This window comes from Hemicordylus capensis, chromosome 2 (assembly GCF_027244095.1).
Source record: "Hemicordylus capensis ecotype Gifberg chromosome 2, rHemCap1.1.pri, whole genome shotgun sequence".
Taxonomy (NCBI): domain Eukaryota; kingdom Metazoa; phylum Chordata; class Lepidosauria; order Squamata; family Cordylidae; genus Hemicordylus; species Hemicordylus capensis.
This window is the reverse complement of record NC_069658.1, coordinates 323,763,803-323,789,686: the sequence shown is the minus strand read 5'-3', so window position 1 is coordinate 323,789,686 and position 25,884 is coordinate 323,763,803. Positions and strand designations below refer to the sequence as shown.

The 25,884-nt window shown below is 43.1% G+C and overlaps 1 protein-coding gene across 10 annotated transcripts in view; it reads left to right on the top strand.

Moving 5' to 3' along the window:
• The window catches only part of DOCK3 (dedicator of cytokinesis 3), a 448,426-nt gene that overhangs the window by 185,118 nt on the left and 237,424 nt on the right, over window positions 1–25,884 (top strand). For all 10 annotated transcript variants that reach the window (XM_053296419.1, XM_053296418.1, XM_053296424.1 and 7 more), the window contains exons 14-17: window positions 4,219–4,344; window positions 16,363–16,487; window positions 20,396–20,558; window positions 21,769–21,875. In XM_053296419.1, the coding sequence (XP_053152394.1) occupies window positions 4,219–4,344; window positions 16,363–16,487; window positions 20,396–20,558; window positions 21,769–21,875 (521 nt within the window). The remainder of the gene's footprint in view (window positions 1–4,218; window positions 4,345–16,362; window positions 16,488–20,395; window positions 20,559–21,768; window positions 21,876–25,884) is intronic.

Genomic DNA, 25,884 nt, shown 5'->3' with positions numbered 1-25,884 from the left:
GTGATTGGTTGGAGGAAAAACCTGGAAAACTGCACAGGAAAAATAGCTGATGGCTTGTGAACTGAAAATTCTTCAGATACCCCGAAGCATGAAGCCATGTGTGAATAACTTCCTTGCGGACAACCACAACAGGGCAACATTGCCCTTTGTAGGGATCTGCACGAAGCGTTTTGTGCACAATTTATTTATTTATTTATTTATTTATTTACATTTTATATCCCACTCTTTCTCCAAGGAGCACAGAGTGGTGTACTGCATACTGAGGTTTCTCCTCACAACAACCCTGTGAAGTAGGTTAGGCTGAGAGAGAAGTGACTGGCCCAGAGTCACCCAGCAAGTCTCATGGCTGAATGGGGATTTGAACTCGGGTCTCCCCGGTCCTAGTCCAGCACTCTAACCACTACACTACGCTGGCTCATCCGGCGCAGCAGAGAGTGGGCACTTTAAAAGGAGGAAGTGAGCTCCGCCACCCCATCCACCCCCACTCCCCGAGCGGCACTGTTTGTATGAAGCAGCCGGGCTCTCTGTTTGCTGGCTTCATTTGCTTAGGAACAGGAAGTTCCCTGTTCCCAGCAAGAAATGGTGTCTGAGCATGTGCTGACTGTAATATTTAAATACCAAAATATCTTTTATTTTTAAAATTAAACTTCCTCTATAGATCCTGTTCAGGTTCCAGCATAATGCAAAATCATGATTAGTTTAGTTAAACTATGGTTTTGTGTTATGTCTCAACCCAAGCCTGCCCATAAACTGTTATTTGTTTGGGGTCAACAAATCTGGATCTGAAACCTTAGTTTGAAGTTGATTTGCAAACCACAGTTTCTGCTATTTGAGGTTTTGCATTATGCCTGAGTTCAAAGACCATTGATAAACTACAGTTAGGACTATTTGTTCTACCTCCAGAGGCTGCTGCACCATGGAGATGGGAGTAAACCTATGAGCTTAGGAAGGTGAGTCCTGAGCAGGTGGATACAAAAGCTGACAAGGAAGCTGTTTTCAAGAGCCACCAAGACCAGGCTAGGGCAGCTAAGCCCGGGCTTGGATGCTTGTGGGAACCTGCGAGAGCCTACCGGTTTCCGGCAGTGCCTCTGCAGCAAACCCACCTAGGGAATGAGCGCTCCCTTCACCATGTTTCTCTGACTGTGTGCAAAGCCGGCTGCTTTTAGCCGGTGCTGTAACTCTGATGGGTGCCTGCCTGTTGCTGTGGGGATCCCCACAATGCAGGTGGATCCATCCTGAGCAGGTGGATATAAAAGCAGACAAGGAGGCTGTCCTCACAAGCAGCCAAGACTGGATTAGGGCAGCTAAGCCCGGGCTTGGCTGCTTGCGCAAACCTGCGAGAGCTGACTGGCTCCCAGCAGGCCCACAGCAGCAAACCTGCCTAGGGTGCTCACCTTTTAAACGGGGATAAGAGAGTGAGTGCTCCCTTAACTATGTTTCCCTGACTGTGTGCACCGCCGGCTGCTTTTAGCCAGTGTTGTAACACTGACAGGTGCCTGCCCATCGCTGTAGGGATCCCCATAATGTACCATGTAGTGTGGAATTTTGGGGGGCTGGGACACCAAAACCTCCACACTGCCTGGGAACCATCTGTGCATGCGATCAGCATACCCAGCAAGGATTCAGAAATTGTCTGCGAGGAAGGTAAGTTTAAGCAGCCTTCCCCACTGCTGCCGCACTGGCCCTCCAGTTATGAGAACAATCTCAAACAGCTCTAAACCACAGTTTGCCTGAACAAGCCATTTATTTTGTTTCTTTTCTTTCTTCTTTCAAATATTTCCTCAAAACGCATGCCTTCACTGAACCCTTTGACTTAACTATTTAGTCCTTGCCTACTAGTCAAACTAAGCCTAGATATTTGAAGCAGAACTGGTAGCTATTCTTCCTATTTCTTCTGCCTCAATTTGTCTCCCTCCCCTCTCTTGCCTCCCTCTCTAAACTGTAGATTGCAGGCTTATCAGGGCAGAGACCTGTCTTTTTGTATATGTTACTATGTGAAGCACCATGCACATTGATAGCACTATGTAAATAATAATTTATTTTTAAAAATAAAATTGCTTTCTAAATAGCACTTCTGCTGCTTGTATAAGTACTCAGAGCAAGTATTTGCCTAAAGCAGCTACTGAGAATTTGAAGGATAAACGGCATCCCCAATTTATATTTGTGCAAACCTATCTTATCTATATGAACTTGAACTAAATAAAGCAGTGATCTTCAATGTTTTTAAAGTGGGGTGCGCAACTGCTGAGAGGACTTGTTCTGCGGGGGTGGGGGCTGCAGCCACAACTAAAACCAAGAGGCCCTGTTCTGTGGAGGCGGGGGAGAGAGAGACCTAGGGCAGTGGTCTCAGCCACAGTGATTCATGGAAGAGAGCTACAGCATGCACGGCAACAGCAAAAGGAAGAGGGGAGCGAGAGAAAGTGGGTGTGGTGACCTCAGCGGTGACAGGAGAGAGACAGACAGCAGGCATGGTGACTGGAGGAGGGGAGCAAGAGAGAGAGCAAGTGCAGTGGCCACAGTGGGGGCAGGAGACAGAGAAACAGCGTGTGCAGGATGGCAAAAGGAGGAGAGCCAGAGTTAGATAGAGGGTGAGGGTGAATGTGGTGGCTGCAACAGCCCCGGCAGTGTGTGTGTGTGTGTGTGTGTGTGTGAGTGAGAGAGAGAGAGAGAAACAGTGTGTGCAGAGACCAGAGGAGGTGAGTAAGAGAGAGAGAGAGAAAGGGAGTGTGGTGGCCACTGTAATGGCGGCAAGGCAGGAGAGAGAGAGAGTGGTGGCAGGAGGGGAGCAAGAGAAAGCATGTGATGGCCAAGGGGACTAGAGACGGCAGCAGGAGAAGGGCAGGGAGACATTCCAGGCGCTGTAACTGGGGTATGTGCAGGCCACTTTTGGCCTGCGGGCCATGCAATGAACACCAGTGGAATAAAGGATGCAGCAGCAGTGGCAGATTTCTTGGAACAGTGCTTTTGTAACCTTAAAAATCATTAATGAGATACTGAAATTTCTACTGCTGTAATCATGACTCTTTCATTTATGTTATTAGTTTGGACTACAAACCACCACCTTACTATTGGAGCAGTGTTGCATAACTTTGGTCCTCCTGCAGTTGTTGGACTATGACTCCCATAATCCCTTACTACTGGCCATTGTGGCTAGTGATGATGGGAGTTGTAGTCCAACAGCTTGGGGGCCAACGTTGTGCAGCCCTGTAGTAGAGGGACAAATTTATTCTGGAATGCTATAAATGTCATTTTGTTCATGGGGTGAGAACAGATACTTAAAAGTGGCAACTGAGTATACAGGTTTACAATACTTTGCTGACTGCTGCAGAGGAGACTACTAATTTTTCACCTGCACATTAGTGCTATGAAAACTAGATCTGGATGATTCAGTGCACAAATAATCAATAATTAAAAAATCAGCATCCATTATAAGGTATATGGTCCCTTTGGGTCCATACAAACAGTAAAGGGAAATTGTTTTGGCAAAATTGCTTCTTCCACTTATTTATCTTTATAGCCAATTTGAGTTCTATTCCATGATGAAATGTAATTTGTTCTTCTAATCTCCCAGTAAACATGTATAAGGCATATCTATTTTGTAGTTACCATTGCTATTTATTTTCAAATACTGCTAGTTATTCTTAGAACAAATGAGGTCTCCACTTGGTACTTATGTGTACACCTTTTCCATATCAAGAAAGAGAAGGAGAAACTGGTATATATACAAGCATTTTTTCCTGTTTCTGCCCCCTCCCTTTCTCTCCACCAACATGTGCACACCTTTGCAGTCCTTACAACAAAAGAAAACCAGTAGATGGAAATGCTAAGTTTGGCCAGCATTTCTATTATTGCTCAAACTCCAGAAGATAGACAATAAAGGTGATATTTAATTAGAGTGTCAGTGGAAGTTCCTTAAAGAATCTGCCATCACACTATTGATTTCTATTACAAATTATTATTCAGATTGTTCTTACGTTTCAAAATTGATATAAGTTTGGAAGTTGTTTCTGGTCACAGCCAGAAAGGGGTAAGCTATGGTCACAAGCTGCTTTATATCAGACTAACCATATTAGCAGAACAGCATTTTTTGTTGTGTGAGGGGCCGTGTGAACAGCCCCACTGTCTTCAACATAAACACTTGTATCTCAACTTTTTAAAAAATGGATTGAATTGTAGGGCTCTTGGTTTGGGGAATATAGCTATACTTCTTTCTTGCAGGACTTATCATTTCTCTTCAGCTTCTTCGGGGAGAAATGGAACAGATTCGAAGGGAGTATCCTATGATCTTTAACAGAGGGGTGGCTATTACCAGAAAAATAGGTTTCCCGGATGTCATCATGCCTGGTAAGTACAAGATCACTAACTTGGAGATTCTAAAGGTTCCATTTAGTTGCTCACAGCAGCTATTTAATGCTGAGATCACTCAAAGTACTCATTTTTGGCTGCATCTTGCATCAATTATATCTTGACAGAAGCAATATTTAAATACCAAAATATCATTTCTTTTTAAAATTAAATATCGTCTATAGATCCTGTTCGGATCCCAACATAAAACAAAACCACGGTTTGTTTAGTTAAACTATGGTTTTGCATTATATTTGAACCCAGTCCCTGTGTAAAACTGCTTATGCTTCCTGCTCTTCTTCACCCCTAGTAAAAGGAAAGAAGAAAGGGTTAAGAGGGACAGCATCAAAATGCAAGAGGAATGGTTAGAGCCCAAGAGATTATTTAAGGCTGAGCAATTGACTACTGCTACTCTGCTTCTAGCGTAGTACTTTTCCTCCCAGCTCCTTACTTGTAGTTGCTATGACCAAGAACTAGAACTTATCTAGATTTAGAAATAAATGAATTTGAACTGGAGAAATGCTCCTTCTGTAGAGTACATGGACTGCTTTCACCCTAGTCTTAAGCCAAGACTGGGGAAGTGTGAAAGACAGTGTGGCACTACACACAGTCCGTGTGTAGATCCTAACCAGTCTCTGTGGGGAGAGCGGGCTCAGCCCGCTCTCCCCGCAGACCAGCAGTGAACACGCCCTGGATGGCCGAACTGGCTGCCCACATGACTTCTGTCTCTGTCACAGAGCTGGTAAGGGCAGTGGGGATTGGGGGCCACACAACCCCCAGAAGTCCCAGGATGCCCCACGCAAGTGTGTGGGGCATTCTAGGGAGACCCCCAAGGCTGGGAGGCTTGTTGTTGCCTCCCAGTCGGGAGTCTCCTCATGAGTCACCGCGGCATGGAGCAGTGTTGTGGTGACTCACGATAGCCAAAACGGGGTTCACGGGGCACTCGCTCCGCTAACCTTGGGGGAGGGATTAAGTGGACTAACCACAGGAAAGCTCCCTTAGCCTGCTTTCAAGTGGTCGTGTGAATAGCCTCAGTGAGTCTATTTTTCACGACCAGAGATTCCCAGGTAAGAGAGGGTTAACCCAGGAATCTGTGATCATCTGGGGTACTAGGAGTCCTCCTGACCCAGCAGCTCTGAACCTGGGTAGCCCAGATCTGCTACCCACGTTAAAGGTAAGATGGGACGAAAACAGAGCCCATCCTACTTTTTGTTTAGTCATCTGGTTTAAACTGTTCCTGTTCCTGGTGGCCATGTTTATCATAGAGTCCTGTGGCTTGTGGGGCCAGGCAGAGTGGAGCTGCTGCAGTATTGTTGACTGCCTCTTTGCTGCTCACGCAATGCACTGTGGGATAGCTGGAGGACCCAACTCCCAATATCAGCAACGGAGAATAGTGGTGTGCCCGAACCGGTCCGGCGGCCATTCCAAAGAATGGCCGAACTGCCAGACCGGTCCGGCCGTGCCTGGTTCGGGTCCGGGTGGGGGGGTATGCCTTTAAGGGCGGGGAGGGCTTGCTTAGCCCTCCCGCCTCCTTGCCCCCGCCAGCGCCCGTATTTTCTAGTATAGGGGCGCTGGAAACCAGCCGCCCCCCCCGCCGCCGCCGCGAAAGAGCCCCCAATGCCAGCCCTCCCTCCCTCCCAGCTAGCTGCCCGCCCGCTTGCTCACCGCTCTCCGGATAGGAAACGAGAGGAGCTCCGGCACAGAGCTCCTCTCGTTTGGAAGGCCTCCGGCAGAATGGTGTTTTGCGCGCGCGCGCATGCGCGCACCACAAAGCACGCCGTTCGTCGGAGGCCCGGTCTACCCGCCAGGAAAGGGCCGGGTAGACCGGGCCTCCGATCGCTGGGTAGACTGGGTCTCCGATCGCCGGAGGCCCGGTCTACCCAGCGATCGGAGGCCCGGTCTACCCGCCGGCCGGGTAGACCGGGCCTCCGATCGCTGGGTAGACCGGGCCTCCGGCGAACGGCGTGCTTTGCGGCGCGCGCATGTGCGTGCGCGCAAAACACCATTCTACCGGAGGCCTTCCAAACGAGAGGAGCTCTGTGCCGGAGCTCCTCTCGTTTCCTATCTGGAGAGCGGGCGGGCGGGCAGCTAGCTGGGAGGGAGGGAGGGCTGGCATTGGGGGCTCTTTCGCGGCGGCGGCGGCGGGGGGGGGGGGGGCGGCTGGTTTCCAGCGCCCCTATACTAGAAAATACGGGCGCTGGCGGGGGCAAGGGGGCGGGAGGGCTAAGCAAGCCCTCCCCGCCCTAAAAACAAGGCCCCCCTTCGGTGCCGGTCCAGACTTCTCCGGACCGTGCACATCACTAACGGAGAATGCTACTGCGAAGTTCATGTAGGTGTGCAACCTGAAGAGCTCAAGGAAAGCTCTGGTCGTCTGGGAGGCACAAGGTAGGAGTGTGCCTTCCCTCTAGCCCACCCCCATATGGTTGTGAAGACAGGCTCATTATATTATCCAGCAAACAGAGAATTAGTTCTGTGAGCCCAATGAGACTTTAGACTTGGAATAGAGCTCCGCATCCTAACTACTTTTGAAATTAAGGGAAATTTAGAAAGCACTCTGTGGTATGACATTTGGATCAGCTGTTTGTTTGTTTGTTTGAAGTCAAACGTTCCAGAGACCTAGTACAAACACTTTATGTAAGCCTGAACATAAGCCTTGCTGATTCTGATTTTTAATATGTTTTCCCTTAAAATGACAACATCATCTTACCATTAGCCTAATTGGGGATCTGAGTGTTCTGATAGCATTCCAGATTTATCTGTCATCTCTGGAATTAGTAATAGATGAAACTTAAACTATGGTTCTTCTAGCACCTCAAAGGTATGTGTCATGCTAGTGTTACGCAGTTTGAAAAATATGATCTGTTTTTGAAAAATAATCAGAATATTGTGAGTCACTATAGGATTTGATTGACAAACATGTGATTGAAGGTTAAATGAGTTTCTGCACTGTGCCTTGTGCAAATTAGTAGTAGCTCTGTTACCAAATAGTAAAAGCTATTTTATAACACTTTTATTGTGAACATCTGCCATGTCAGAATATTTTGGGTGCTTTATAAAAGTATTTCTTTCCTCTGAAAGCATTTCAACAAGTAGCTTATATATGAATTACATTTTCCAAAAATTGGGTGCAGATTTTCTGTATAAGAGGATGACTTGTTAATCATAGGTAAACAAAGTTATTTGACATTATGTGTTTGTTATTTTGCATTAGCAAACTAACAACTATTGTGAATGGCAAATCACTTTTAAACCCCCCAACAATTACCCTTTCATTGTTCATCTGATGACTTTTCATCAGAGAGACAGTGTATAGTACAGGAGGACTTGGATATTCATGGAGGTTCATCCTGGCTGCAACCACGGATATGGAAACCGCAAATATCGAGTCATATGAGATCACGGGTTTACCAAAAATTGAGGTTTTTCTGAGTTTACCAAAAATTGGCCAAATTGCGGGGGGAGCTCCCCACTATGCTTTGCTGCTCCCCCTGAGTTGCACTGTGTCCTGGAATGCCTCATATTTGGGCCAGATCAGTCAAACATCACCATTGTTTTCCTTTCCATAGAAAAAAAAAACACCTGAGCCATTTTAGGGCTCCACAACACAAAATGGTGGCCAGAAACGACCTCTGCAGTCATTACTGGCCACACCCAACCTGCAGATATGCGAGGTCGACATGGATTTTTCTTTTCCCACCCCACGCCATGTATGCCGAGGTCAGGTGTCTTTTGCCTAACTGTGGGTATGCGAATCCGCAGATAACGAATCCACCGATATCGAGGCTCTCCTGTATTCAGTTATGCTTTTTTTCTCATGAAGAATTCATCTTTTTCCATTTCTAATAACACAATCTTGTGTACATTGATTCAAAGGTAAATCCCACTAAGTTTAATGGGACTTGCTCCCTAGCAAGTGAGCTTAAGACTGGCGCTCCAGTGCCTAATGGACAAGAACATGTCAGTAATTTAAAATCAAGGGAACCAACATAGTGATTTGTCTTTTGAACTGTGACCAGGATCCAAAGAACTCAACAATTAGTTTTGTGTGCAAGGGTGCTGTAGACACCTATTTCTTGACCAGCATTATTCCCATGCTGCATGGCAATGATTTTTTTTAAGTGAGGGGCATTTCCCAAACAATTTGTGATTTGGCATGGGAGTCTGCTGCTCAAATAAAATAAGGAGAAAAAGTCCGACTGGATGAGTGCAAACCCTTGCTCTTACCTGAAATCCCTCTTTGGCTCCTTATGTTTATCATATGTATAAGCACAAATTGATCAACGATCTACTGTACAAGAACATCCTTTATCTTTACCATATTCTGAGTATTCAGTCTTTTGTTTTGAGTGTCTGGCTAAAAGTGCATGCTTCATCTTTTACTTGTGAGTGATGTTTGGTTTTATTTCTCTCTCTTTCTCTTGTCTAAATTTTCCTGGCTATTTGTTTACTTTCCCTTCATTCTCTCCCCTTCCTTAATGGCGCAGAGATGAAGATAGTTGGGTGTAAGTTTTTGCTTTAATGTGTTCTGTCCATTTATTGCTTGCTGTTTTTCCATCTCTACATCATATTTTCCATGGAATGTTTGAGATTGATAAAAATAATAAATCAACACAGCAGGCAAATGTGTCACAAACCACTCCTCTGATATGTTTTCAGAGGCAGATAGCTGTCATTACCCCATACAGAATGTTCTGCTCCCAAGTAGGAGGTGCCTGTAGAGGGGTTAGTTAGGAGGGCACACTACAAGGGCCAAACTGTTACTCTTGGTCTCTTTGAGTGCTGACCCTGTTCAACTTCCTTCTACTCGTACATCAGGAAAGCACAGTGCATCTAGGCATGTGGGATACCTTTGAGCTTGCAATATTAAAACAAAACTAGAGCATTTGAACCAAAAAAGATATTTTTGTTGGTAAAACACAAACAATTTTAGGCATGCATAAAACAGGTTATTCAAAAAGCAAAATAAATGGGTAAAAGATCATTTTAACTGCTCTAACCTTGAATTAATAGAACTAAGTTGAGCTGATTCTAAATCTTTAAAAGTTGCTAGGCTAGGATTTATGTAGATACTTATCAATATTTAACCTTACGAAAGACAGTAAATACCTAGGATAGGTGTTGAGCCCTTTCTCACAATTGGTGAGAAAGGGCTTGAGGGAGAACCTCCCCACAAACAATCCCTCTTGGCTCCCTGGATGGGCAAATTGCCCATCCACATGATTACCGGCAGCCAGCAGCAGCACAGAGGGTTGGGGGCTGGGACACTTTGTCCCAGCCCCAGGAACTCCCATAATGCACTGTGCAAGTCTCCTAGGCCTGGCTGCAAGCAGCTGGGGCTGTCAGATGATCCAAAAAATGGGGCTAAGAGAGCACTCTTAACCCCATTAAAGAGGGTGGCTAGCTTGGCAGGTTTGCCACCAAGGCTGGGCACGATCCCAGAAGTTCTCACATGTGGGCAAGACCGGGCTTGGCTTTGTTAGCCCAGTTTTGCCTACGTGTGAGAACAGCTTCATTACCTGGCTCTCCTAAGGGAAAAAAGCCTCATTTCCAAAAGGGTTACTAGAATTTGGAATTTGGCTTTGAAACTTTGGCCTAGTCAGGCCTAAGGGATCGGCACAAGATCACATGCCAATCAGAGATCAGCTAGTGAGGACATAATGTCCACCTGACTATGGGAAATCAACAGTAATTTCCTCTTGAGTGAGGATTCACTTAACGTTATTGGCAAGAACACAGGATTCTCCAGTTTAATCTCTTAATTAAATGTTCTTCTAAACTTGTGTTTCAACAAAATTGGTGACTCATCAAGATAAACAGGAGGTGATAGCTATTTATGTTTGACCAATGCCTCTCAAGGCTTCTAAACATATTATATCCCAGACAAAAGGAAGGTCAGCAATCAATGGGAATCTACACTGAATCTTTCACTTAGTACAACACAGTTACAGAAAGTGAATGCTATTTAGTTCAAAAAATGCCTATCAGTCTTCGTGCTTATACTTCAGACAGAACTTTTAAAAATATTGAGTTGAAGTAATACAATATCTGAGAGGGTTTTATTTGCAATGCATAACTTCATAGCAAGAAGAATGTATTAGTAACTGAAGTTACAACAGAAGTTGTTATGTACTTCTGGGTGCATTATTTCAGGAGTGTTTAAAATGGTGAAAAATGCACAATCGCTTCTTCTCCCTCTATCTTTCTTTCTGCATGAAAAGCTTGTGGAGAAGAAAGGGGTGTAGTAAGCTTATATATTTAACAAATATAAAGTCCAGAAATATTTAAATGTATAACTGCTAGAAAAATTGAATCTATTTCTAGGGAGTTTATATAAAGGTCTAACTAGGTTGAATCCACAATCCTAATTCTGTGAATGCTGAATTTCAGAGTAGTGTATTTGATGTATTCTATTAGTTTCCTCTGTAAGTATTTGAAAAAATTAGGGATGTGCAGAAAACGGAATTTGAATTTTCCCCTACGCTTGAAACAAAACATAGATGGCTAAAACGTTTTGTCAAAACAGCGATCCAATTGTGGTATGGGGAAAGGTTAAAATTTGTTTAAAATCACCCACTTATCCATTTATTTTGTGATGTAGGTGGTAGGTAGCACCCATCTTGTTTACTACGCAAACCTCTTTGGTGTCCCTAAGAGCTACCCATGGGGAATAAGGAGGTTTTGCATTGCAATTTGCATTGCAAACTGCATTGCACACACAGGTTTTGCATTGCAATTTGCAACCCTGCCTTGAAAAACATTGCAGAAGCACACAGTAAAAGGGAACCTGTCCCTCTCAACACAGAGCACACATTTCAAACACTATCCAAATGGCCAAAAAAAGAATCACTGACCCAGAATCCACTGCCAAGCAGTACCTACACTGCAGAAACATCATTGTCACAAGTTGTTCTCTCACACACAATTATGACTCCTTACATTCCTAGCATTGCAGCAGCTGCTACAGCAGCACCCTTAGCAGCAAAAGCTCAACAGGAGCAACTTCAGCCACATTTTGACTGAGTATACCTTGCAATTCTTATTGCAGAGCAGACCAGGGCTGTGAGTGAAGCACAAATTAGTCTCAAAGCCAGCCATGGAGCTCATCACAAAAATCACCAAGAAATATTACAGACACACACAGCTGCAATTCTCCATTTCCCTCCACAACACTATCTCACAAACAAAACAAACCACAACTCAAGGAAGGCAGCACTCAAGTTCTGCCTTAGTCAATCTGAGATCCAGGAAAACCATATACTTACAGCAGCAATAGCACAGCATATTATACTCAGTACTGAGAAAACCACAAAACCAATCCTTCCTTGATTCCTTCCTCCTCTCCTAATGTATCTTCTTCAAGACAGGTACTCTATAAGGGCTCACTCTGTCTCCCAGTCCCTTTGAATACATTTTGAAACTCCTTCCTTTTGTGTTCACCCCTCCCTCCTCCGTCAAAATGAGGTTGTTTTATTCCAAGCTCAAAACAGGCCCTTTATTTAAAGGGTGTTTTATTTTGAGCTTGAGACACTCAAAATATCCCATTTTGAGTCAAAATGTTTAGATATCAAAACTTTTTGTGCATCCGCAGGAAAAACACTGTATTGATTCCTTTAGATTTTTAATCAACAGCTAATATTACCAGGGATTAGGGATGTGCATGAAATGTGATTCGGAAACCAAATCACAGCACATCCCTTTAAAACGGAGGGATTATGCATCCCCTTTATCACAGACCGAAAGCAGGTCCATACCTGCTTCTCCTCCACTTGCTGCCACTTCTGTAATCGCAGCACTCTCCCAAGCTATGCTCGTGCACTGGCAGTGGCCATGTGTGTGCCAGCATTGCACAGGGGCAGCTGAGACATGTTCTACCGGTACGTGAACATAGCTGGGGGGAGCACCACATTACGGAAGTGGCAGTGAGCGGAGGAGGAGCATGTATGGACCTGCGCTCCTCTTGAGTTAAAGGGGATATGTAATCCTTCTGTTTTAAAGAGATGTGCCACAACTTTGGTTTCTGAATCGCATTTCGTGCACATCCCTACCAGGGATAGGGCAGGCGATGTTGGTGAAAAAGAAAGGAAGGTGTGCAAGGAAAATTCTGTTTCTTTTACATTCCTCTACCACTTCCCTTGCCCTGAACTTTACTTTTCCAATCTGGCAAATGAAGGGGAGAGAGGGCCAAACTATACATTACAATGAGCCTGTCAGAGCTGATGGACTTAACTTTTCTTTCAGAAATAACAGTCACATAGGGCCCAATATGGACTGAGACTGCAATGGGAGGAGTAACCCATTGCTTCTGCCACAGTCCTGATCTAGATTCTGCCTCCCGCATGCCTGTTTGACAAGAGAGAGAAAACTCCCATTGTTGCTAGTGGGAGATTTTTTCCTTATCAGACATAGGGCAGTCATGGGGCAGTCCAGATCAGGACCATGGTAAGGGCAAAAGGTTAAGACACCCACTCACCCCCACACTGAGGTCCAGGTTGGGCTTCCTGCTGCTGCTATTTTTGAAAGAAAGTTAAACCCATCAGCACTAATGACAGGCTTAGTGTAATGTATAGGGCCTAAGGAGAAGGAGAGGGGGGGGGGCAGAATAAATTGGCAACTAGGGATCCAGATGGCATCTCTCAGACATTCAGTGGGACCCATTGGTCACCAGTTGCCAAATGCTACTTTGAACCAATTCTGATTACCATGTACTATGAAAAAGAGGCAGGATGGACATAAGGGGTTAGATCCTTGTGAGTTGTTCCTTACAGCTGTTTTACCTTCATTTCTTATAAATTCTATATAGCTACTGTAATAGATATGCTAAATTCTAGCATAAAATGGGGCATGCTCCTTTAACCTTTGAACTTGTTCACAATAATGTTAACAGTAGTTAGATATTGATACCAAAGAAATAAAATTACTTACAGTTAGGTTCTTTTTGTTGCTAGAATGGTTTAAATATGAACTAGAAACTGGAATCACATTTGTTAACACATTAAAACATCGTTGCTTGCTGTTCAAATAAAAATGAGGAAATACAGTTTGGATTGAAAATTTCCCCCTTTTTATAGCAGTACATTTCGGAATCTATCCCAGCAAGACTCAGTTTTATTATAAATCAGATCTACTTAAGATCCAGACTACTTAAATGGTTACCTTATGAGAATGTTCCCTTAGGCTATTTCTGATCCATCCTGCTAATTTCCCAGCCCAATAAATACATAATTGTTGGCATCTCCCTGATCAGCTTTGATGAAAAGTAAGTACCATCTACCAATACTGAAATTGAGAAGAAGGGTGAACATTTGGCAACACATCCATTGTCCAGCAGGGTAAGAGAATGATTTTCAGGAAATCTTGGGTGGACTCATTTAAATATTTGAGTTTTCCACCAAAGTAGCAAATAAAGCTTCAGAGTCTGTGTGTTTTCATGGTTGCTCAAAGTGGAAGTGACACTGAGAGTAGAACTATAAATATCATGCAAATGTATGTAATAAAACCCCACAAACAGACTTCTTGAACCTCATGGAAGCTGAGGGGGAGTTGCAGCAGAAAAGCAGCTGGTAGGATAACCACCTCCACCATCCTGTGCTGCTTCTCTGCCTCATCTTTAATTGCTCCCTTTGAAGCTGCTTTGTCTTGGAGAAGTAACTTTTGGAGTTTTATCACATGTATTTGTGAATAACATGTAGTTCCACCCTGAAAGAGCTCCATATAGCCCTGCCTTTTATTCATATAAGCAGAAGTCAACCGCTACTTCCTTCTCTATGTTCAATAAACATGTCTCAGGTAAATATGGTTATTGCTGTATTTTTAGTGAAAGGGACTAGAAACCTAATAAGGCTGTTCTCACAAGCAGCCTAACCCAGGCTAGTGCAGCCCTTGGGTTAGGCTGCTCATTTGTAGTTCTGGGATCTGCATGGATCCCAGGCACTGCCTGCCTGCCTGACATCACTTTGAAGCCCAGCTTTTAGCTGAAGTTTAGGTCACGAGCGTGCCCTTAACCCTGGGACCGTGCATACACAGAGATGGGCACACAGTGCATTGTGGGATATCTGGAGGCCAGGACAATGTATCTCGGCCTCGAGAGGGCCTTGTGGGCATGGGGCTCATGTACTGAAGACAAGCAGAGCAACAGTCGGTGGGGGGCGACCAGATTTTTGGAGTGTTTTAAGATGGGGCAAGGAATAGAAAAATGAGAGAGATTGAGGCAACCGTAATCCCTAGCTTCAGTTCAGACGCTTTATAGAAATCTTTGAAATCCAGCAGCAGGAGGCTGAAGAGGAAGGAGCTCTAGGAGAAGGTTGCCAGGATCAAGAAAAGGGCTTACTTGTTTCAGCAACTAATTACTCTCCATGAGCAGAAAAAGGGGTTTGAATATTGAGAAGGTTCAAGGTTCTGGAGCGCATCTCCCGCTTGTTCTTTTAAGTTTATTTACATCAAGAATCTAAGTTTTGTGTTACTATTGATATTACTATTAATTATTATTATTATTACTGCTGATTGATTGACTGTCATCAAATCAGTGTCGAGTCTTAGCAATCACATAGTGATCACATAGCAACCACATTATTACTGCTACTACTACAATATTGATTTGCCCATCTTTATTTCCCCCTAAACTTTCTCTCTCTATATATTGCTTAGATTTTCAGCCCTTTAGAAACAGTGCTTTCTAAATTGTTTCTGGTGTAACCCATCCTAATCCCATTTGATGGTGCAGACGCTGAATGTATGTACAGGCTGGAATTCAGCTGGAGATTTGCCAATTTTCATTCCCTTTAGCTGAGTTGAAGATTATAATATAGATAGGTATATGCTAAGATAAATTTCCAGTTTTGTTTCCAAATAAATGTTTGAGCATAACAGGTAGCAGAACAGATAACTATACTCTAGACCCTAAGTAGCCAAGCTTTTCAGGTTTTGGATCCCCCTTAGCCATGATGTCACCACTGCCTACATTACCCATACATCTATGGAAGGAAGGGTCCAGTTGTCCAGGCTGAAGAAACCCCTTATAATTAAGTCTGTGCAAAGATTCAGCTTCAAAGCATCTAAACTGAACCATCTGCACTGAGGCATTGCAGATGGCAAATGCTTCAGAGGCAACTGCCTCCCCTCACTTACTTCCGCATAGAGTGGTCTGGGTATAACACCTGGGAAGGCCCTAAAAGGGAAGTTAAACTATGGGGTGCCCCACAGTGACATTGTAGAAGCTGTGCAATGAATGCAGGGAAATGTAGTTGTTCCCAGCACTTTCTCCATAGAGCTGTATAGAGAAACCACTGGGAAGGATTGTATTTCCCTACACTCCTCACATGGATTCTACTACATCCCTGGGTATCCTGCAGCTTTGTTTCCCTTTAAGGGCCTTTCCAGATGCTGTGCATGGTCTGCTTTGCATTGAATTGAGCAGGAGGGAAATACTGCCTTTATGTGGGGCCAGTGGTCAGGTGCAAGTTGTGCAGTTTTGATGCTTTGAAGCCAGATTTAGGCATGGACCTACTAGTAATAATGCAGATGCCTCAAAGGCATCCCTTTCTTGAATTTGTGCTACAAGGAACACCAGCCAGATCAAAAGGTTGGTATCATTCTCTGAGTGAAGTTGTTTGAGGAGTATTGCTGAGCAGGTTAGTCACTTGCAGCAGGTTAAGGGGACCACACACAAAGCAACAACAGAGCAGGGGCTGTCAGCTGAATCTGTCCCACAGGCTTCTAATCCTGAGTGTTTTGTCCATTTATTTGTTAGCCTGATGATATAGCAGGCAATATGAACATATAACCCCATTGCCTTCCCCTCCCTTTTATCACATAGCAATGATTGCCAAGTTCATTAAGCATTACTAACAGCCATCTGATTTAATGCACTGGTGTTAAAATGTTCATTTTTATTAACTATTTATTTTGTACTTGAATGAGTTGGATTCCCATCAAAATTGTGAACAAAACATTTCTGGCCTTTATAGAAACCTCACATCTCCTGTGTTGTTTTCTAAAACTTATTTGTCTCTCTTTGTATAGGTGATATACGCAATGACTTGTACCTGACTTTAGAGAAGGGGGACTTTGAGAGAGGTGGAAAAAGTGTGCAGAAGAATATTGAAGTTACAATGTATGTTCTTTATGCAGATGGAGAGATTCTAAAGGTAAAACAAATGAAATGTTCTGCTAAATGCAGGATGAGGTTAGTTCCATCCTGAACTTTTTTGCATTTTAGATTTAAAAATTTTGGAAATATGTTATCATGATGGGGTTCAATTTCTTGATTGATTCTATTAAGTTGAAATAAATGCTTGGCATTTTGAAATTGTGAAGCAATAAATGAAAAACCTTGTTACCAGTAAGAAAAATCCCTTGTTCCACTGATGTTTTCTGATTAAATCCTCTTTCATTGCTGACCAAGAACCTATTCCATGTGGGTTTTTTTAATCCAAGAACATTCTGCGCTAATAGTATTCCAGAGAATGACAGCAACTCAGATGTAGTCTGACTTGTACGTGACTAGTCTGTACAAACCAGAAGTTGTACCAGAAGTGCCAAATGCTCTTGCTTGTTGCAGTTGCTTGGATTGGTTTGGAAGATGTTGATAGGATACTTGGCACTGTGAAGGCTACTTTATATGATGTGGACCTTTGCCCAGAATAGCTGGTGAAAGCCAGTCAGAACAATTTAATGGGCTGTTGGCTAGAATTGTGAATACTTTGTTAGAGGAATATCCTCCCTAGTTTAAAGGAGGTGGTGATCCACCTGCTGCTTTAAAGAGTATTGTTATGTAGTGAGGATCTTGCCAGGTTTAGTTTTATGTCCAACCTTCTCTTTTTAGGGAAGCCAGAGATGTATGTTGCTGCAGAACAACTCAGGTGTTGCTAGATTATACATCATTTTTTATCCTTTTCAGTTGGCCTTCCACCCTTATGAGGGGGCTGGTATATTAATGATATGAAATGATTTAGTAATGGATAATCTTCATCTTGACGGTGACAGGGCTAATGCATCCCTTCCTTGGGCCTCTCTCTCTTCCCTTCCTTGGGCCTCTCTCTCTTTGATACTGTGTAGTAGGCCACACCATTCTCCTAACCACCTTAACATCTGGTTGAAGTCTCAGGGCTGGTTCTCACCACCCAGAGCATTTGGATGGGGTGGTTTATAAATTAGAGAGAGAGAGAGAGAGAGAGAGATCATCCATAGCTTGGGAATTGTGGTATCATCAGTATGCTAATGGCACTTGGCTCTTTATTTCTATGACCAAACATCTGGAAGTTGTCAGCTCTGCCATCAACCAATGCGTAGAAGCAAAGGCTGAAAAGGATGAAAATAGGAAAGAAGCAAAGGATGAAAATAAAACTGACAGACTAAAGTTTGTGGCCTGTCAGGTGATGAAGGTAGGGTAGGGTTGCCATATTTTGTCTTTCCAAACCCGGGTGCCTAATTTGCATATTATGTAAATTTGCTTGGAAATAATTTTGCATGTGCAAATTAGCAGCTGGACTTTGCAGTTGACTTGTATTTTGCTCTGGATATCTACCAACAATAGTTGGGGAAGATATCTTCTGACCATTTTCCTTGACATATTAACAGCAGCAATAGAACAAAACAAAACAAATAAAAAAGCACAACTTTTCTGTTAAGGCTGTAGTTCTGTACACACTTACTTGAGAGAAGATCTGATAGAAACCAGTGGTGCTTGCTTCTAAGAAGGCATGCATAGAATGTCAAGCCAGTCCTTAAACATTACAATGCCCAGCCTGGTAGGCAGTGATTTATATAAAAAGCAAGCTATCCTCTCAACTGCCCCATAGAGAACCCCTGCTGATAAAAAACAAAGGCAACATTCCTCAGGGGATTACTGTGCTGGTGAAAGTGAAACCCTCCCAGGGAGCCTCCTGTGCTACCTCTCTTAATCCCAAGTCCAGGGGTTGAGCAGAATAGTGACTGCATGTTTTGCTCCATAACTCTGCTTCTACAAGGGCTAGAGCTTAGCATTTATTTTTAAAAAAAATTAATGAAAGCTGAAATCCGGGCAAGTCCAGGTGGGCTAAGCAATCTGGGTGAGATGCTTGAAATCTGGGTGAAACCCAGAATTCTGGGGGCATGGCAACTCTAAGGTAGGGAATTCTCCGGCCTTGGAGGGGATGGATCTGCCTGTGTTCGTGGAACTATGATGTGCCTGTCCAGCCAGGTTTAGAGCCTGAATCTGACCCTGGTTTTTGATAAGCAAGGTAGCAGTTGTTATCAGGAGAGCTTTTTATCTACGTAATTCATTGTGAGGTCTTGCTACTTCCTAGACACAGGCAACCTTGCCATACTCATCTATGCCTTTGTAATTTCTGTTGTAATATGCTGTTTGTGGGGCTGCCCTTTAAGATAACCCAGAAGCCTTAGCTAGTGGGAAAAGGCTGCTGCATACCTTCTAACAAATACTGGGAAGTGTGAGCATATTCAACCTCTGTTATATCATCTTCATTTGATTCCTGTATGCTTCTAAGCCCAATTCAGGGTGCTGGTTTAAACTTCTAAGGCTCTTTACAGCCTGAGATCAACTCACCATTTTAACCCCTGTGCGTGCTGCCTTCTTCAGATTAGGGTCTGTTTTTAATCCTAATTGCTTCATGAGATTAGAATGTTTGCTTTGAATAATAGAGCCTTTATATAGATTCCCCAGAGTGAGAAGTTGCTCTTCCATGACTTTTTCAATTGTCATTTGAATTAAGTTAATAGTGTTTTTACAGAAGTGTTTTGACAGAAACTGTGTAGTTTGATTTAATGAATTGGGTGTTTTTAAATTTAATGTTTATTTTTATTTTGTTTGCTTTTATGGTAGATATATTATAAGGGGCTTTGACTGCATGCCTATAAAAGTTTTAAATCAATATGCATACATACATACACACAAAATAACTAAATTTCCTGGCTGCATGCTCTCTCCCTTGTTATTCCCTGACTTTGGAATACTTTACCTCCTGGCATTCATCTAATCCTTTATTTTTGTCATCTTCTGTTGCAAATTAAAAAATGCATGAATCTTGCATGACACAGAAGTAGCTTTTGCCCCTCTGAGTTTTTTCCATACTTAAGTTAAATGTTTGTTTAAAAGGTTCTGGTGCTTTATAGTAATCTAAAGTGGAAAGCCAATTGCTGTGTTAAAAATAACTCACCTAAAAATGATAATTATTCATCTGGGAGTTTTCTTTCTTTCTGCTAATTAAGGAATTGGGACGCAATGTTCTAAGGATACTCACTCTTCACTTAAAGAAGCCCAAATGACCATTGTTTCAAGGGACCAAAAATTCTAGGGAGCTCAATGCTGTGCATTAACAAAACTGAGGTCTAGAAATGGAATCTCTTTAAACTGCTTGCCTGACAGCCAAAGTAGATGCTGCATTCCTGTCATTAGTTCTGATAGTCCTAACATTTATTTCAAAAGATAGTAGCTGCAGTCTCCCCTTCCCCCATCTGGATCAGGACTGTGGCAGAGAGCCTTTGCCCCCTATGGTAACCCTTTGCCCCCTATAGTCCCAGTCAAGATTCTCCCCATCTCACAGTTGATATTTTTAGAAAGAAAAGTTAAACCAATCAGCGCTAATGACAGGCTAAATGTAACATCTATTTCGGTCCCAATTCAAAAGTCAAACCATTGAATAGCTTCAAGAAATAGCACATTTTACATGAATACAGCTGTTAGTGATACCCTTTTCCTGTTCCTCAGATCCAGTCTAAAATAAATTGTTTAAACATTTCCAAACTTATTTTCTAGACTTCTTTATTTCATGATACTGTTTCCATCCCGGACTTTGTTAGGAGATGGATATGAATAAGACCAGGCTTCCCCAACCTGCGGCCCTCCAGATGTTGCTGAACATCTCAATAAATTGTGGCTAGGGATTCTGGGAGTTGTAGTTCAGCAACATCTGGAGGGCCACAAGTTGGGGAAGCCTGAATTAGACAAAGAAAAATGTGGCAGATTTCTTCAAACTTGAGACTTCCTTGACATGATTGTGTGTCATCTTTTATGTTGTGATATTCTTATTTTGTACTTTCTCTCTTTCCCCCCCAGGACTGCATCAGCTTAGGCTCAGGAGAACCAAGCAGGAGTCTATACCATTCCTTTGTTCTCTATCACAGTAATAGCCCTCGTTGGGGAGAAATAATCAAACTGCCCATTCCCATAGACAGGTTCCGTGGCTCTCACCTCCGTTTTGAGTTCAGGCACTGTTCCAGTGAGTCCAACAAGCTTTTATGTCTGGAAATGACCCAGTTTTCATAGGCTACATTTCTTCTGTAGTTTAGTGCCCAACTAATCTTTCAAAATAGCAGCAGGCACCTTGGAAACATGCAGTAATGGAAGCATGTTTTCATTGCAGACAGTAGTAGCAGCAGTTATAACCAGGACATTGTTTTCACTGGTTTGTGATAGTATAACTCAAGCCAAATTCTGTGCAACCTAGACACCTTACTAGCGGTCAGCTCGAAGTCAGCATAGACTGGGTTTCTCTTGTAGCTGTAAAATAAGACAGATCATTTCTTCTTGTCAGATGAATTAGAGGTACTTTTAAAAATAATAGTGATTTATATAAATAAGTTAATAAATTATATGTAGCAATTATTACTGATTATGCAAAGTAAAAAATATATGCAACTAGATTCCTCAACTTGATGATAAAATTGATCCTAAAAGTAAAATGTTAGATGCATCTTTATTATCAAGTTGAGGAATCCAGCTGCTTAAATTTTTGACTTTGGAAGTGTAGACTCATATGAGTCACTTTCATTCAAGTAATCTTATGTACATATATTCATAAATGTTTGGTAAAGTTTTCAAATGAGTTACTATCCAGAAAATTCTACATGAAATATATATCATACATGTAAGTGTACGATTGTTTACATTTTTTACAGTCATTTGTTGTTTCAATAAGGATTTATTTTTATATTTTGACTGAGGTTCCAGTTTGTTGTTCACCTTCAGTTTGTTGGGGGGAAATGTACTCTAAAGAAATTATGAGCATCTGGACACATCATAAGAGCTGAACTTCATGTTATGGCAGTGAACAGCCTTGGAATGGTAGGAGGTAGCTGTAAACCTGGTTAGGAGAAAAATGGCCTGAAGGGAGAGAATTGCAGAGGAAGGTTTGAGCAACCCTTTCCCACCTGCTTCATTTCTGCTTGAAATACCACCCCCACCCCCAGCATAGACACACATCTTTTACAGCCATTTGGAACAACTAGACATTCTGAGACGCGAGTCTGTAACTGATGTCTAATTCAAAACTTAGAATTTTTTATGACTGTGGAAAGTACAATCTAAATTGAGAAATTGCAAAGTAGGCATTATAGAAAGTGTTTTCTATAATTTTTGTGACAGAGACACGCTAAAATATTGGTATACCGGTTAATCAACAATTTAAACAATTTATTTTCTTATTGCAGCAAAAGATAAAGGAGAGAAGAAGCTTTTTGGCTTTTCATTTACACCATTAATGAGGGATGATGGCACCACACTATCTGATGATATTCATGAGCTTTATGTTTATAAGGTACTAAAGTTCATTGCTGCTCATACACTGTAGCCCTGGTATCAATTCATACTATAGTTCACTGTGATTATGAATAAGTAAATATGTAATGGTTCAAACTATGTCAACAAATAAATGCTAAGGTGGATCTTGTGTCATCTGCTATTCCACTACGTCACAAACCATAAGATACTGCAGGCAAACAGGCCATCATAGGGCCTGTTCTGGGGGTGGGGGTTTGCGGGGCTGGGGGCGAATCAGCATGTGCAGCGCCTCCTTAGCATTTCATATCCTTACAAAATCATACTGATTGATGACATACAGTGTAAATAGTGTGAGTGAGGTTTTTGGACATGTTCAACCAGCTTGGACATATAATGCATTTCTAAAGAAATAAAAATAAAAAGCACAACACAAGCTTCACAGTTCTCAGACCTTCTGGGTTGCAAATCAACTTGAGCATAGTGCATTCATAAATAAATAAATTATATATTGTTTGTTCCAGAAGTTTTTGTAATTTTCTGCCATGAAAGAAGCAACTTATAGGACTTTTTGGATGGTTTTTAAAAAAAAACAAAAAAAACCAACCCACAATTTGTCCAATCCACTTCAATTTAAATATACATATTCCTCCCACCCTGCCCTACATCTCTGCAAAATACCAAAGTCCTATGCCAAGTCATTCCAGGACAGATGATCTAAAGGCTGGGGCAGAAAGGGGGGCACTTTACTCTTTTTTATGAAGGCAAAGGGCAGATTCTTCCATATGGGGGTGGAATGATGGTCTAAGTGGGGGGCTTCAGTTCCAGAGATATTTGTAATTTTCTGCCATGAAGCAAGCCACTTATAGGACTTTTTGGATGGGTTTTTTTAAATGAAAGGAAAAAAATTAAAAGCTAACAATTTGTACAATCCAATTCAATTTATTTAAATATACATATTCCTCCCACCCTGCCCTACATCTCTGCTCAATACCAAAGCCCTATCACAAGCCAATCCCTAAATATTAAAGAAGGGGGGAAGATAACCACAAAAAGGAAATCACATCATACCTCCATTACTAAGGCTGGGCAGGGCTGAGCAGAGGGTCTGCAGAAAGCTCTGGTTCTGGATACTCTCTGCCTGCCTGCTGCTTGCTTCTTTCCTGAGCTTCAGGCTTTAGGGAGACCTGCATGGAGGCCTCTCTGGAAGCCCTGCCCACCGAACAGCTGAGAGGTGGGAGAGAGGGAGCACTAGCAGCTTGCCTGGGAGCCTTTAAAGCTGCACACAGACATAAAAGATCAGCTGCAGGGAAAGAGAAGTGGCTGGGACTGGGGGAGAGAGGAGGGCAGGCTGCACTGCAGGGTGCCCAGAGTGGGGCCTGTGCCAGCACGCAGCTCAGGGCAGTTGCCCCGGTTGCCCAGCCCTAAGGATAACCCTAATTATAGATGTCTGATCAATATTTTAATTCATGTATTTAGGCTAGTATCCTCCTTTATATTTGGGGCGCAGGATATGACATACATGTTTATAAGCTTAGGCTTACAGAGGATGAAGGGACCCAAAAAGTATCTGTTCACAAATTATTCACACTTTAAATTAACAGGTCTTTAGGGAAGGATTGAAAAATAGAGAGAAAAGGTTTTAAATTATTTGTAAGCCTTATTCTCTTTTGCCTCTTCCAACCCACACTAGGTTCATCCTAGCGCAACTCCATTTCCACATTAACACATAGGCTGAGAAAAGCAGCTATGCCCCCCCCACCCATCCTCATAGGATGTATTTTCCATTTATTCTGAATGGAGGCAAGTGCTCTCCCCGCTACCCGCAATCCATAAGAACAGCACTACCCTTCAACAAAAGGCTAAACTTTTGATTTATTTATAGATAGCTAGAGGTGATTATCATAACATTAGAGAAGTAAGCTGTTAATAGACATTCTTATGCTCTGAGTTTATCACAGTGATGCATTATTTTGTACTCTAAGAACACTCACAAAACAAGTGCTTTATTCTTACCAGGTATATTCCATTGTTTATAAGGAGGGTCATACAAATGAAAGATATCTATCTATCTATCTATCTATCTATCTATCTATCTATCTATCTATCTATCTATCTATCTATCTTTTTAATGGGCAGCATCCAGACTAAGTTAGTAATGACTAAGTCCCTTTGAAATTAGTGGGACTTAGTCATAACTAATGTATCTCATTGATTTCAATGGTGCATAGTCATGAATAACTGTAGTCTGTATACTGTCCTATGATTGTAAGACCATCTAAAATGATCACTTGATAGAAAAATACATTTTCTAAAGTGTATGCTGCATCTAAGTACTATAGTTCTTCGACGTGGTCTCTGTCTTCTACACATATGGGCTATGCTCCTGTGCAGAGACCTCGTCAGAACCTAACAAGCTCAATTTCTCCTGCTTTGGGTGGGAACCCCATCCCCAGCCGCTATATGCTGCTGCGCCACTCCTCATCCCCCTCAGTCTTTCTTCGCCCACGCTTCAGCGAACATCGTGGAGTCTTCAGCTCAGCAATGAGTGGGATCTAGATATCCCTTGCTGTTCTTTCTCCTGTTTTCCTCTTCCCTGATTTTCTTTATTTACTTTGTGTAGTTGCGTTTTTTCTTTGGCATTGTTATTTTAATGGGTCTTTCCTTTCTCAAAGCTGCAGTCCTGGCTGGAACAGAGCATGGTGGCCTGCCGGCCTTCGGCGTGTATGCCGGGCACAAAGAACTTTAAAAAGTATGTCCACTGTGGAGCGAAGCTTCTTTCTCCCAACACGCACGCTGAGTGCCTCTTATGCTTGTGTGAGTCCCACATTGTTGAGAACTGTCCACACTGTCAGAAGTTTACAAAACAGGCTAGCAGGAATAGGGCTTCTCGTTTGTGCGTAGTCCTGTGGGATCTGGCTCTCCATTCTTCAGAAGCCTTAGCATTGAAACAGTCATTGGAAATGGCCGCATTGATACCAGTGGACCATGCGGCGGCTGCTGCTGTGGAGACCGGGGGTCAGACCCTGGTATTGATATCGACACCCTCAAATGCTTGGCCTTCAGTAGATTCAGGTGAAAGGGTGCACTCAGAGGAGCTCCCTTTGTATTAGCCCCCTGCATTATCGAAGGCCTCCCTGAACCCGTCAGGATCAGCGTCGAAGCCCAAGAAAAAGAAGACTAAGTCCCATAAACATCTGCCAGCGGGTCAACATCTACCCCAGATTCTCAAGAGGAAGAGATCGGAAGATGCCCAGGTATCGATGGCCCCGGCACCTAAGAAGGTTAAAACTGTCTCAGATAGTTCAACACAAACATTTTTGGTATCAATGTGCCCTGATTCCCCTGTAGCAGCGGATGTTTTCAACTCAGTCATGGCAGGGGAGCCGGAATATGCCTCGTCTGCGGAAGAAGTCTACTCTCCACCCAAGCTTGCTGAAGGTGCTTCGTGGCTGCCTAGATATAGATTGCCCCCACGCTGATATCAAGAGGAGCGCTCTTCAACTTATAGGCGGGATCTTTCCTGGGACCATTGGGATCAATATTGTACAATGTAGTATCGTTCCTCCCTCTTTGATGCTGAGTGTTCCTATGGCTCTTGCTGGTCAAGACCCTGGCTCCTATGATAGATAGCAGGTGGACTGTAGGTCAGACTATTCGGACTATGCTCGGTCCTGTTATGGGTCACGCTACCTGGAAGAGCCTAGATACAGACAGTCTACAGTGTTGAGGGCTTGGTGTGAGCCCCCCTCACATGCAGAAGGGTGGCTGCGTTCTCGCTCGCTGCGTCGTTCCCCACGGGACCAAGAGGATCGTGGTGAGGTGCTTCCCTTGGTACCCACACTGTGCCAAGATGTAGTGCCAGCTCAGGGGTTGCCATCCAATCTCCTGGCCTCGCTACTGGACAGTCCCACTGACATACCAGGCTCCACCTCGGGTTCGATGCCCACAACCCAAGACTTGTTGGTCCCTCTGGACCCTGTGTCTGACAGCGAGGTTAGCTCTCGGGACTCTGAGGTTGTCTCCCTGGGGTTGTCCCCGCTCGATAT